General features: G+C 55.1%; 1 protein-coding gene across 2 annotated transcripts; it reads left to right on the plus strand.

The window, feature by feature from the left end:
* CNGA2 (cyclic nucleotide gated channel subunit alpha 2) lies at positions 1-7325 on the plus strand. 2 transcript variants are annotated; one of them, XM_039731100.1, is made up of 7 exons: positions 1-161; positions 929-1061; positions 1586-1696; positions 2187-2357; positions 4550-4657; positions 5041-5147; positions 5784-7325. In XM_039731100.1, the coding sequence occupies exons 2-7, from the start codon at positions 973-975 to the stop codon at positions 7208-7210; spliced, it is 2013 nt and encodes a 670-aa protein (XP_039587034.1). In that variant the 5' UTR covers positions 1-161; positions 929-972; the 3' UTR covers positions 7211-7325. The 2 variants fall into 2 exon arrangements, with proteins under 2 accessions (XP_039587034.1, XP_039587033.1); XM_039731099.1 differs by lacking the exon at positions 1-161 and having other exon boundaries at positions 660-1061.
* The last annotated feature ends 3278 nt before the right edge of the window (positions 7326-10603 follow it).

Genomic DNA, 10603 nt, shown 5'->3' on the forward strand with positions numbered 1-10603 from the left:
GGCGGTGGCAGCCACACGGGGTGTGCACTGTCCCCGCTGTCACCATGCCCGTACCTCCCTGCCTGCGTGCTTGAAAAGCCCTGGAAGCTGCTGGGGCAGGGATGCTCCCCTGGCAGCCCTGCCAGCCCGCCTGAGGCAGCGCTCCGGGGGACGCCGGGCTCGTAAGTGGGCGATGGTGGCACCGGGAACGGAGGGGAGGGGAAAGGGACAGGAAAAGAAGGGAAAAGGGAAAGGAAAGGAAAGGGAAAGGGAAAGGAAAGGAAAGGAAAGGAAAGGCGAGATGAGACAAGGAACGGAAAGGGAAAGGAAAAGGAAAGGAGAGATGAGACAAGGAAAGGAAAGGAGCCAAGGAAAGGGAAGACAAGATAAGGAAAGCGAAGACAAGGCAAAGCATAGAGAAGCCAGGTAAGGCAACCCAAAGCAAGGCAAAGAAGGAGGAGGAGGCAGGCAAGGGAGGGGTAGGAAGGACAAGGCAAGTAAAGGCAAGGCAAGGCAGGGGAGGGGAAGGCAAGGCAAGGAGGGGGAAAGCAAGCATGGTAAAGGAGGGTTTGGACTGGGAAAGGCAGGGAAAAGGAGTGCACAAGGCAAGGAATGGGAAGGGGAGAGGCAGGCAAGGCCAGGCAACAGAAGGCCAGGAGAGCAGGAAAGGCAAAGGAGAGGAGGCAGGAGCAGGGAAGAGGAGGGAAAAGAGGCGTTCCTCTGGCAATGAATGAGGAGCCTGAATGATGAGGAGAGCATCTTTCATGGCTCCAGGCAGCTGGGGGATCTCTTGGAGAGAACAAAATGCCCTGCAGGACTCCTGGGAAACATGGTGTGGGCCATGCCGTGGTGTTGGACCCTCTCTTCCCACGCTGTGCTGGATCCCTGCGTTCAAACCCTGCGCTGTGTCCTGCATGTGCTCCCTTGTGGTGTTCTGTGCCTGCTGCAGGTGCCCGGGGCAGGGCGTGTGCCCGTGCTCCCCTCTCCCTGAGGATGCCAGCCAAGAGCAATGGTGTGCACAGCTCCCCGGCCAGCCACCAGCCCGCGGGTGACGCCGAGGGGACAGGGCTCAGCACCAGCAGGTCAGTCCCTGCTGGGCAGGGGAGGGAACGCCTGGCACGGGCAGGGCTGTGCTGCCCAATCTCTGCTGCAGTGAGCCTGGCAGTGGCAGTGCCACGGGGGCACGGAGTGGGTGTGATCCCCTCTGGTGTCACATTCCCTCTGAACAGAGGCACAGACTTTCCCAGGATTTCTGGGGAGGGCTGTGAGAAAACTCAGAGAAAGAAAAAAAAACAATTCTTATCTTCACTTGCTACATCTGTTGTTTGACACGTGTAGAATGTATTATGGAGATTATTTACCAAAAGGGATTTCTTAATTAGACTCTGGTGATAGTGTTTTAATTAATTAAACAATTGGGTCAAAATGGTGTTGTGACTGTCTGTAAGGGTCATGGGTTTTTCGTTTTAGTCTGGTATAGGATAGTGTTAATATAGTATAACTTAGTAAAACATTTAATCAACCTTTTATAATCATGGAGTCAATACTCATTATTCCCCGTTCCAGGGTTCACTGTTACAATAATCCCCCTTTTTCCCCACGGCAGGACCTGCTCAACCCAGGATGGCACCAGCTCAGAGCTGCAGAGAGGAGCCAGCCTGCCTGGGGGGGAGCAGAGGGCTGCCCACACTTTCCAAGGCCAGGGAGCCTTGGCCAGGTACTGGTGTGTGCCCTGGTGTGGGGTGAGCCTTTTGTGCCTGGCCGTGGCACCGGGGCCTTCTGTGGGGTGAGGATCCCCCTCTGCTGCATGGAATTCATGGGAGGAGTGTCTGTGGATGCTGCTCTTGGTGCCCCAGTGCCCGTGGAGAGGGTTTTGGTGGGGCATGGCTTCGCCCCCACTGGGCTCAGAGGCTCCTTTCCCTGCAGGCAGCCTCCCCCTGCCTCAGTCCCCCACAGATTCCTCCTATTCCTGTGGGACTGACAGCAGCACTGGGGCAGAAGTTGTGGAACTCCATCAGGGGTTCTCTATTGCTTGCATATTTTTGGTCCCACATCCTCACTCAGAGGGATAAAACACAAATTCTAGTGCTGGGGAGGGAGCTGTGCGAGTTTTCTCCCCAGCTGCAGCTCCCCTGATGCTGTTTTGAAGCTTTTGCTGTGTCCTTGCTCTGCTAACAGCCCCTGGGCGTGCCTGTCTCCCCGTGCAGGATAGTCCGGCTGGTGCTGGTGCTCAGGGACTGGGCCAACAAGAGCCTGCACGAGGAGCAGCAGAGCCCAGACCCCTTCCTGGAGCGTTTCCAAGGCCCCGAGCTCCTGACAGTGCCTGCAGGAGCTGGTGATGAGCTGCGGGATGAGGAGACTGAGAGGTTAAACAAAAAGTAGGGTCCCTTTCCTGTGGTCCCAGCCATCCTTGGCTGGGGATCTGCTGTGTGTGGAGCTCAGGGGGCTCCAGGGGGGGTGGGAAAGAAGGAGGTGGGGTGGAGTGGTGGGAAGGGTCCCTCCTGCCCCCTCCAGCCCCTGTCTTGGCAGCCAGCCTGGCTCTCCTGACACACAGGAGCTGCTGGACTGTGCCTGTGGAAATTCCAGACCTGGCCTGTCCCTCAGCCATGGGGAACCTTCCCTCCTGGTCCATGCCCTGCTGGGAAACACATCAGACCTCCCCAGTTTCACACCAGTCCCACGCTAGGGTTGTTTTTGGAGCCAGCCCTGGGTCTGCAATAAGATGCACCTGCAGCTTGTGCATGTGAGGGGCTGGACACAGGCCAAGGGATGCAGGGCTCCACCCAGGAGGCACAAAACTGGGATTTGCCACTCTCATTCATCATCTGCAGGATGAAGGGAGCGTGTTTGCTGCCTGTGCCCCCACAAAGAGCAGCTTTCTGAAAAGGCTCTTTCAAATCCAGGCCTTTCATCTCCTCAGCTCACGCTCCTGGTGAGATGCAATAACCTGGCTTTTCTTCTGCTGGCTAATTAGAGGGCAAAGCTCACAGACTACTCTGGACCCTACCATTATACATGGTAATTAAAACACCAAGAAATAATTGTTTTCTCTAGGAGAAAAATAATCTGAGCCTTGTATCTGGGTCTTTACTAGTAATGGAAGAAAAGACTGTTCTGCCCTGTGAGGCCAGGGGGGCTTGTTCATGACCAGAAGGAGCTGGAGTGTGCTGGGAAAGGGCTGCTCAGTGCCAGTGGGTTCTGGGGCTCCAGTGGGAACTGCTGGGGTTTTTTAGGCCCTCAGCTCCACAGGTAAGAACAGCCCCAAGTCTGGCAATCCCACACATGAGCTGCTCATGGCCGTGGCAGGCTCCACGGCTCCAAAGCCTTTGGGAAGAGGCAGATGATTATTCCCTCTTCCTGGGTTAACTCTGTTTTTCCAGCCCTGGCCCTGCTGCCAGTGTAAAACCAGTGATTCTGGCCTCCTGTCATGGCAGCACTGGTGATTTAAAGTTGAAATTACCAACATCATTAACAGCATTACTGAGGTTATTGGTGGTTGTGGATGCTGGCTGCAGGTGGGTCAGAACTTCCCCTGGCACTGGGAAAGGGAGCAGAGTCCCTTTCTCAAAAAACAAATGTTCAAGCTGCACTTTCTGGTCAAAAATAAGCCCTTTAATGGGGAGGCTGGCTCACCACTTGTCTGTGGGTGCCCAGAGGGTGAACATGAGGGACTGGGGCTGGCTTTGAGATGAGTGCCAGTCCCCAAACTCTGGGCACTGCCTGTACCCTAGGGAAAGGAGACTTCCAAGCAGGGGTTCTGTCTTTGAAGCTGCCAGGAGTAATGGGGTGGGCATGGGGAATCTGTTGGCAAGGGGGTTGGTTTTTTTTTTTTTGTTTGTTTTTTTTTTTCTATCACTGGAGGGAGTTTTGTGTGTTCAAAAGCTGGGAGGGAGGGAAGGAGGGGGAGGGTGTTTTGCCCCACCAGGCTGCTATAAGCCTATCAACCCAGCCACAGAGTTTCTCTTCCCCAGCTTCTCCAGTGAATCTGGCAACTGGAGCACACACTTCTTATCTCAGAGTCCCAAGGCGAGCAGGATCAAACACTTGGGAGCAGTTCAAAGGCTGGAGCCCGGGCTGTGCAGCCTGCAGGAGGCACAGGAGGCAGCCCTGCCGTGCCAGCTGCCCCCGGGGCCACTGCTCTGGGGCTTGGGCAGCCCCTCCTGGTGCTGCCGCTGATCTGCAGCACAATTTCCTTCCTGTTCCAATTACTCTTCAGATCTGCCTGGCACTGGTCCCTGCCTCACCTGGGAGAAGCAATGTCATGCACATCATGAGAACTTTTCTGATCCCCCTTCCATGCATCTGTTCCTGGCTCTGCCACTGGGGTGCTGTCATGTGGGCCACCTGCTTTGCCTCACCATCCCACAGGTTCCTCTTCTGCTGCGCTCTTGGCTCAGTTTTAGGGATAAAGGAGCTGGGATTGGCACTGCTGGGGCTGGTCCTGGCTCACAGGCTGGCACCCAACTGCAGCTCTGCTGGAGGCAGTGTGGTGCAAGGGATGAAGGACGTGGCTCACATGGTTTGTTCCAGCCCTGTTTTCCACATACACTGCTCCTATCTCTGCTTCCAGGAGGAAATGGCTGTTCTTTGTGGTGGACCCTGCGGGGGACTGCTATTACCACTGGCTGGCTGTGATTGCAGTTCCTGTCCTCTATAACTGGTGCTTGCTCATAGCCAGGTGAGTTGGGAGCCTGTAGAGTTCCTTCCTCCTTTGACCCTCCTGATCACCTGGTGGCCGTGGCTCCAGGACCAAACTGACACTGGTGGTGCTGGGGCTGGTGGGCACTGAGAGGAAAGAGACCCTCCCCTGTCACTGTGAATTCTGGAAAGGGCCTTGGTTTCAGGGTCATTTGGGAGGTGGTTTCAAGGTGTTGCTTTACCTCCATCAAGGGAGGGCAGATTTTTCAGAGCAGGGAGTTTTAATTCCTAGAAGAGGAGTGCCCAGTGGCCAAGCTCTGTTGCAGAGCTGGGCGCCTCAGGATCAGCCAACATTCAGCTGTAATAGTTAGAGAAGATGTGGGGATTTGTGGTCTCACACCCTGTTTGATGACCTTCCTCCAGGGCTTGCTTCACTGACCTGCAAAAGACCTATTTTGTGCTGTGGCTGGTGCTGGATTACATCTCAGATGCTCTCTACCTCGGGGACACAGTGATCCGCCTGCACACAGGTGAGCAGAGCAGGAGCTGGCTTTCCTTCAATCCCTTACAAGTGGAGATGAGCTGCAAGGGACAGGCCCAATCCACGGTTCCATTAGAAGGAGGGTTTTGCCTACCTTGGCGTTCACTGGTATGAAAAAGTCTCCAGAGAAAGAATCTAATTAGAAGATCTGAGAAATGGAGCAAGTTTCAATATGAAAGATTAATCATCCCAGCTTTCAACTTCACCTTCGAATAATTGTACAAAATTACCTGCATTACTATTCGTATTCGGGCATAGTTGAAGGTCTGTATCTCTGATTTTGCATCAGTTCAGCTAATGAATTATCTGCATGGAAAAATGGTAGAATTTAATGTTCTCGGAAGGCAGCACTTGGCTGTACGTTTTCTGACAGAACTGCAATAATTCATGATCTGCAGGATGGAAACCTTTGTGTTCCTTTTTCTTCGTGGCAAGAGACTAAATCCCTGAGTTATATCTTTGGGTGGCTTTTGCCTTGAGTGATAACAAACTGAGTAGAGCAGGAACTGGTAATATTTGTGTGACCCTGTGTATTTATGCAAACAAATCCATGGCATACCATAGACAAAACCTGCAGAAAAGTCAAACTTCAGCCAAGATAATCCTGTGATTTGCTTCTCTTTAGGTTTCTTGGAGCAGGGCCTCCTGGTTAAGGACCTGAAGAAGTTACGGGATAACTACATCCCCACGCTCCAGTTCAAGCTGGATGTTCTCTCCACCCTGCCCACAGACCTGGCCTATTTTTGGGTGGGACTGCACTGCCCCGAGCTGCGTTTCAACAGGCTGCTGCGCTTCTCCCGCATGTTTGAGTTCTTCGACAGGACCGAGACCAGGACCAGCCACCCCAACATCTTCCGCATCAGCAACTTGGTGCTGTACATCCTGGTCATCATCCACTGGAACGCCTGCATTTATTACGCCATCTCCAAGGCCATAGGCTTCGGGGAGGACAGCTGGGTCTACCCCAACCTCACAGACCCTGAGTACAGCTCTCTGACCCGCGAGTACGTCTACTGTCTCTACTGGTCCACGCTGACCCTGACCACCATTGGGGAGACCCCTCCCCCTGTGCGGGATGAGGAGTACCTCTTCGTGATCTTTGACTTCCTCATCGGCGTCCTCATCTTCGCCACCATCGTGGGGAACGTGGGGTCCATGATCTCCAACATGAACGCCACCAGGGCGGAGTTCCAGGCCAAAATTGATGCCGTCAAACACTACATGCAGTTCCGCAAGGTGAGCAAAGACCTGGAAACCAAAGTCATCAAGTGGTTTGACTACCTGTGGACCAACAAGAAGGCAGTAGACGAACGGGAGGTCCTCAAGAACCTCCCTGATAAGTTAAGGGCAGAGATTGCCATCAACGTTCACCTGGAGACGCTGAAGAAGGTGAGGATTTTCCAGAACTGTGAGGCAGGGCTGCTGGTGGAGCTGGTGCTGAAGCTTCGCCCTCAGGTGTTCAGCCCGGGGGATTACGTGTGCCGGAAAGGGGACATCGGGAAGGAGATGTACATCATCAAGGAGGGCAAGCTGGCCGTGGTGGCGGATGATGGCGTGACACAGTATGCTCTGCTCACTGCAGGGGGCTGCTTTGGCGAGATCAGCATCCTCAACATCAAAGGCAGCAAGATGGGCAACAGGCGCACAGCCAACATCCGCAGCTTGGGCTACTCTGATCTCTTCTGCCTGTCTAAGGAAGATCTCATGGAAGCAGTCACAGAGTATCCTGACGCCAAAAGGATCTTGGAGGAGCGTGGCAGGGAGATCCTCATGAAGGAAGGGCTGCTGGATGAGTCAGCTGCAGAGGAAAGCACAGAAGGGAAGAGCATGGAGGAGAGGCTGGACAGGGTGGCCTCAAACCTGGACACGCTGCACACGCGCTTTGGCCGGCTGCTGGCTGAGTACAACGACGCCCAGATGAAGCTCAAGCAGCGCATCACTGCTCTGGAGTCCAAGATGAGGCAGGAGGAATGGGATGATTTCTTCTCTGACAGCTCAGACAGTCTGTTTGAGGATGAGGAGGAAGCTTCACCTGGGGGTGGGATGCAGTGAGGGGGAACACAGCTGGATGATGTCTGACCTGGTGCTGAGGCAGTGCTTGCTGCTTCACAAGGCAGACCCTGTGGCTGCCTTGCCAAGGCCTTTTTTAATGCCCTTAGCACTGCTGCTGGCACTGCCTTGATGGCAGCTCCAAATCAGGGGATTGTCCCAGCTCCTCCTCTGACCTGTCACTTTTTTCACTGCCTTTTGGGTTCAGCCTCTATAACTCACTCCAGATCACCAGTCCTCAGTGAGGGTCTGCAAACACTGCCCAGTCTGCACCCACAAACTCTTTACCCACAGGATGCCCAGCCTCAGCTAAGACAGGCCAGACTGTGCCTCTGACACCTGCAGATGGAGAGGCGTGTCTGGGTCAGTGCCACTGCCCTGCTCAGCACCCTCGCTGAGGCTGGGCACTGAGCTGGCAGGCCTGCAGCTGCTGCCCCTCTCTTCTGTTGTCTGGTGCTGTCAGGGGGCAGCTGGTGCAGGTGGCTTGGTGCCTTGAGCACTGCACCTTCCTGGGGACAGCGCTCCCCAGCCCTTCCCGTGGAAGCAGTGTGATTCCCACTGGGGCTGTGGGTGCCTTGGGTGACAAGTGCAGTGCTGGCAGTGCTACGAGCAGGAGTCAGACTGAGAGCATCTCTCTCCTCTGTCCAGTGACAGCCAGATGTGCCAGGACAGGTCTGACTGAAAGGACATGTTTTTAAAGAACAAAGCCATGGCAGGAGCCAACTGCCCATGTTTTCTTGGCTGTGGGTAGCTCAGAGAGAGCACAGAACACATTTATTTTCTTAGGCAGGGGGTTTTCTTGTACTCAGTGGGAGTTTTGGGGCTTTGCAGGCTGCAGAGGCCCCTGCCTTCTGCAGGAGCCACAGGGACACGTGTGAGGGTGGAAATGTGGCACCACTGTGAGAGCCAGCAGAGCTCTGCCAGGCTGTGCTGCAGCCATGGGGGCTCCATGGTGTGAGCAGCTTGCTGGAGAGAGGGACAGTGCAGGGACAGCCCCCAAACCCCTGCCAGCAGCACCAGTGCAAGCAGCACTGTCACCCATGCCTCAGGGTATGTATAAATGACCCCTCACTTCTTGCTTCTGGGCCTGTGCACCCGTGGGGTGGGCTTGAGCTGTTTCCAAGCAGGGAAATATTTGGTGCAGAAGGGAGTTCATGTTCTGAGTGAAATTGAGCGAAGAGTTTGGCTAAAATGATGGTAGGACACACAGGGAAATAAATATCAACCCAGAAGGGTTCATAGTGGAAAATTGGGGGTACTTCCTTTGTTCTTTCCTTTGTTCTTTCCCTCCAATATAAAACTGCCTCTCTGCATTTTATAGGAATGTTTACCATTTAAAAATAATGGCCTTGCTTTTTGGGACTGTGGGGGTAGGAGTGGTTACATTACCAAAATTAGAAGATGGGGTAAGAATAAAAGTTTTTCATCATATCTGAATTAAAGGGTGGCACTTCTGGTTTTTTTTCTTTTCCTTTTATTATCAAGATGCTTTTGGCTGAAGTCGGCGTAGTTGCAGTTCCTACTCCTTATAATGTCACGAACCACGGTTCCCAAATTCCCTGTTTCCTGGGATTACCGGCCATGGATTTGCAGCTGGAACTTTGCAGAGCCCGCCCCGCACCACCCGTTCCCTCCCGCACCGCCCGTTCCCTCCCGCACCGCCCGTTCCCCGTTCCGTTCCCCGTTCCTTTCCCCGTTCCCTGTTCTGTTCCCCGTTCTGTACGACGTTCCCTGTTCTGTTCCCCGTTCCTTTCCCCGTTCCTTTCCCCGTTCCGTTCCCCGTTCCGTTCCCCGTTCCTTTCCCCGTTCCCTTTCCCCGTTCCCAGCCGGTGCCGCGGGCGGGCGGCAGAGGGCGCTGTGTGCCGCGGAACCGCCGCGCCCGCGCGGGACCCTGCGGAGCGTCCGTGCGACAGGGGGGACCCAGAGTGTGACAGGGGGACCCTCAGTGTGACACAGGGACCCTCTGTGTGACAGGGAGACCTCAGTGTGACAGGGGGACCCTCAGTGTGACAGGGGGACCTCAGTGTGACAGGGGGACCCTCTGTGTGACATCCCCGTGTGACAGAGGGACCCTCTGTGTGACATCCCTGTGCGACAGTGGGACCCTCAGTGAGACAGGGGGACCCTCAGTGAGACAGAGGGACTCCCAGTGCCACAGGGGGGGACCCTCAGTGTGACAAGGGGCCCTCAGTGCGACATCCCCATGCGACAAGAGGGACCATCAGTGTGAAATGCGGGACCCTCAGTGCGACATCCCCGTGCGGGAGGGGCACTCGGTGCGGGCACGGGACCATCCAGACGGGACCGTCCTTGCGGGCGGGTGGGACCCGGCGTGCGGGACCCTCGGTGCGGCTCGCAGCCCCTCGGGGCGCGGGGCCAGGCCTCTGCCAGCTCCAGCACGGGTGTTTCTCGGTGCCCCCTGCACCCCCAGGGCCCGGGCTCTGCTCCGCCCGTGCCCCGCACGGGGCAGCTCCTGCCGCGGCTCCGGAGCTGCTGGAGGCTGAGGGAGGTCTGCCTCGCCCCCCGGGATGGGCAGAAAAACAAACCGAGGCCCCTCCCTCCCCCGGTTCTAATCCGAGATAATAATGCACTCGGGAAATTTTAAGCCTTCAGACAAATGACCCCAGGGGATGGCTTTGTGAATTCAGAGCAGATCCCGCTTGTTTCCTCAAGGCGGCAAGCCAGGAAATCATGGATTGATGAACCGCTTGACGGGCCTGCTAATGAAATTAGCAGCAGCTCCATGATTTTTTTTCAGTGAGCAGGACAGGCAGATGTTGGAGGGAAGCACACAGTGGCACAGCTGCACTTGCAGGCTGCCTAAATTCCCTGCAGAGCGGACATGGGGCTCGGCAGATCCAGCTTTGGCTGCTGCCCATTTTACAGGTGGTTTCCCTAAGGCTGTCCTGGAGATGGGGAGCAGAGAGCTGCCAAAGGCATCCAGGAGGAAAACCCCACTGTAAGGGTCTGCTCAGCGCCCTGCAGAGATGTGCCCATGTGCCACAAAGCACTGAGCTGCCTTGTCCATATATTATTAATAATTTCCTTCTTTTAGCTCTCTCCAAAGATAGCTTCTGTTGTACAGGGAGTTTTCTCAGCTGTGTGTTGTGGATGGGACACATCAAATATGGAGCAAATATATTGACTTTGGGAGAGGTCCTGCCAGGGGGAAACATGTACTTCACCAGACAGCCACCTATCAGACCAGGGAAGCCCCCTGACATCTGCAGCAGATGTTTTCTGCTATCAAAGGACACATCTTCAGACTGGCCTGCCTGCACCAGAGCTTCAGGAAAAGGCCTGGGATGCTCAGCTGAGTCACCCATAACTGCGTTGTGCCTCTCTGGGCTTCCCTCCCCTGTGAGCATTGCTTCCAGGAATGAAATGAGTGTCTGG

This window comes from Passer montanus, unplaced genomic scaffold (genome assembly GCF_014805655.1).
Source record: "Passer montanus isolate IOZ18808 unplaced genomic scaffold, ASM1480565v1 scaffold76, whole genome shotgun sequence".
Lineage (NCBI taxonomy): Eukaryota > Metazoa > Chordata > Aves > Passeriformes > Passeridae > Passer > Passer montanus.

Coding starts and splice junctions, on each gene's coding strand:
- CNGA2 (XM_039731099.1), top strand. CDS start 784: ATGCCCTGCAGGACTCCTGGGAAACATGGTGTGGGCCATGCCGTGGTG. Junction 4,658..5,040: donor TGGTGCTTGCTCATAGCCAG/GTGAGTTGGGAG, acceptor ACCTTCCTCCAG/GGCTTGCTTCACTGACCTGC. Junction 5,148..5,783: donor AGTGATCCGCCTGCACACAG/GTGAGCAGAGCA, acceptor GCTTCTCTTTAG/GTTTCTTGGAGCAGGGCCTC.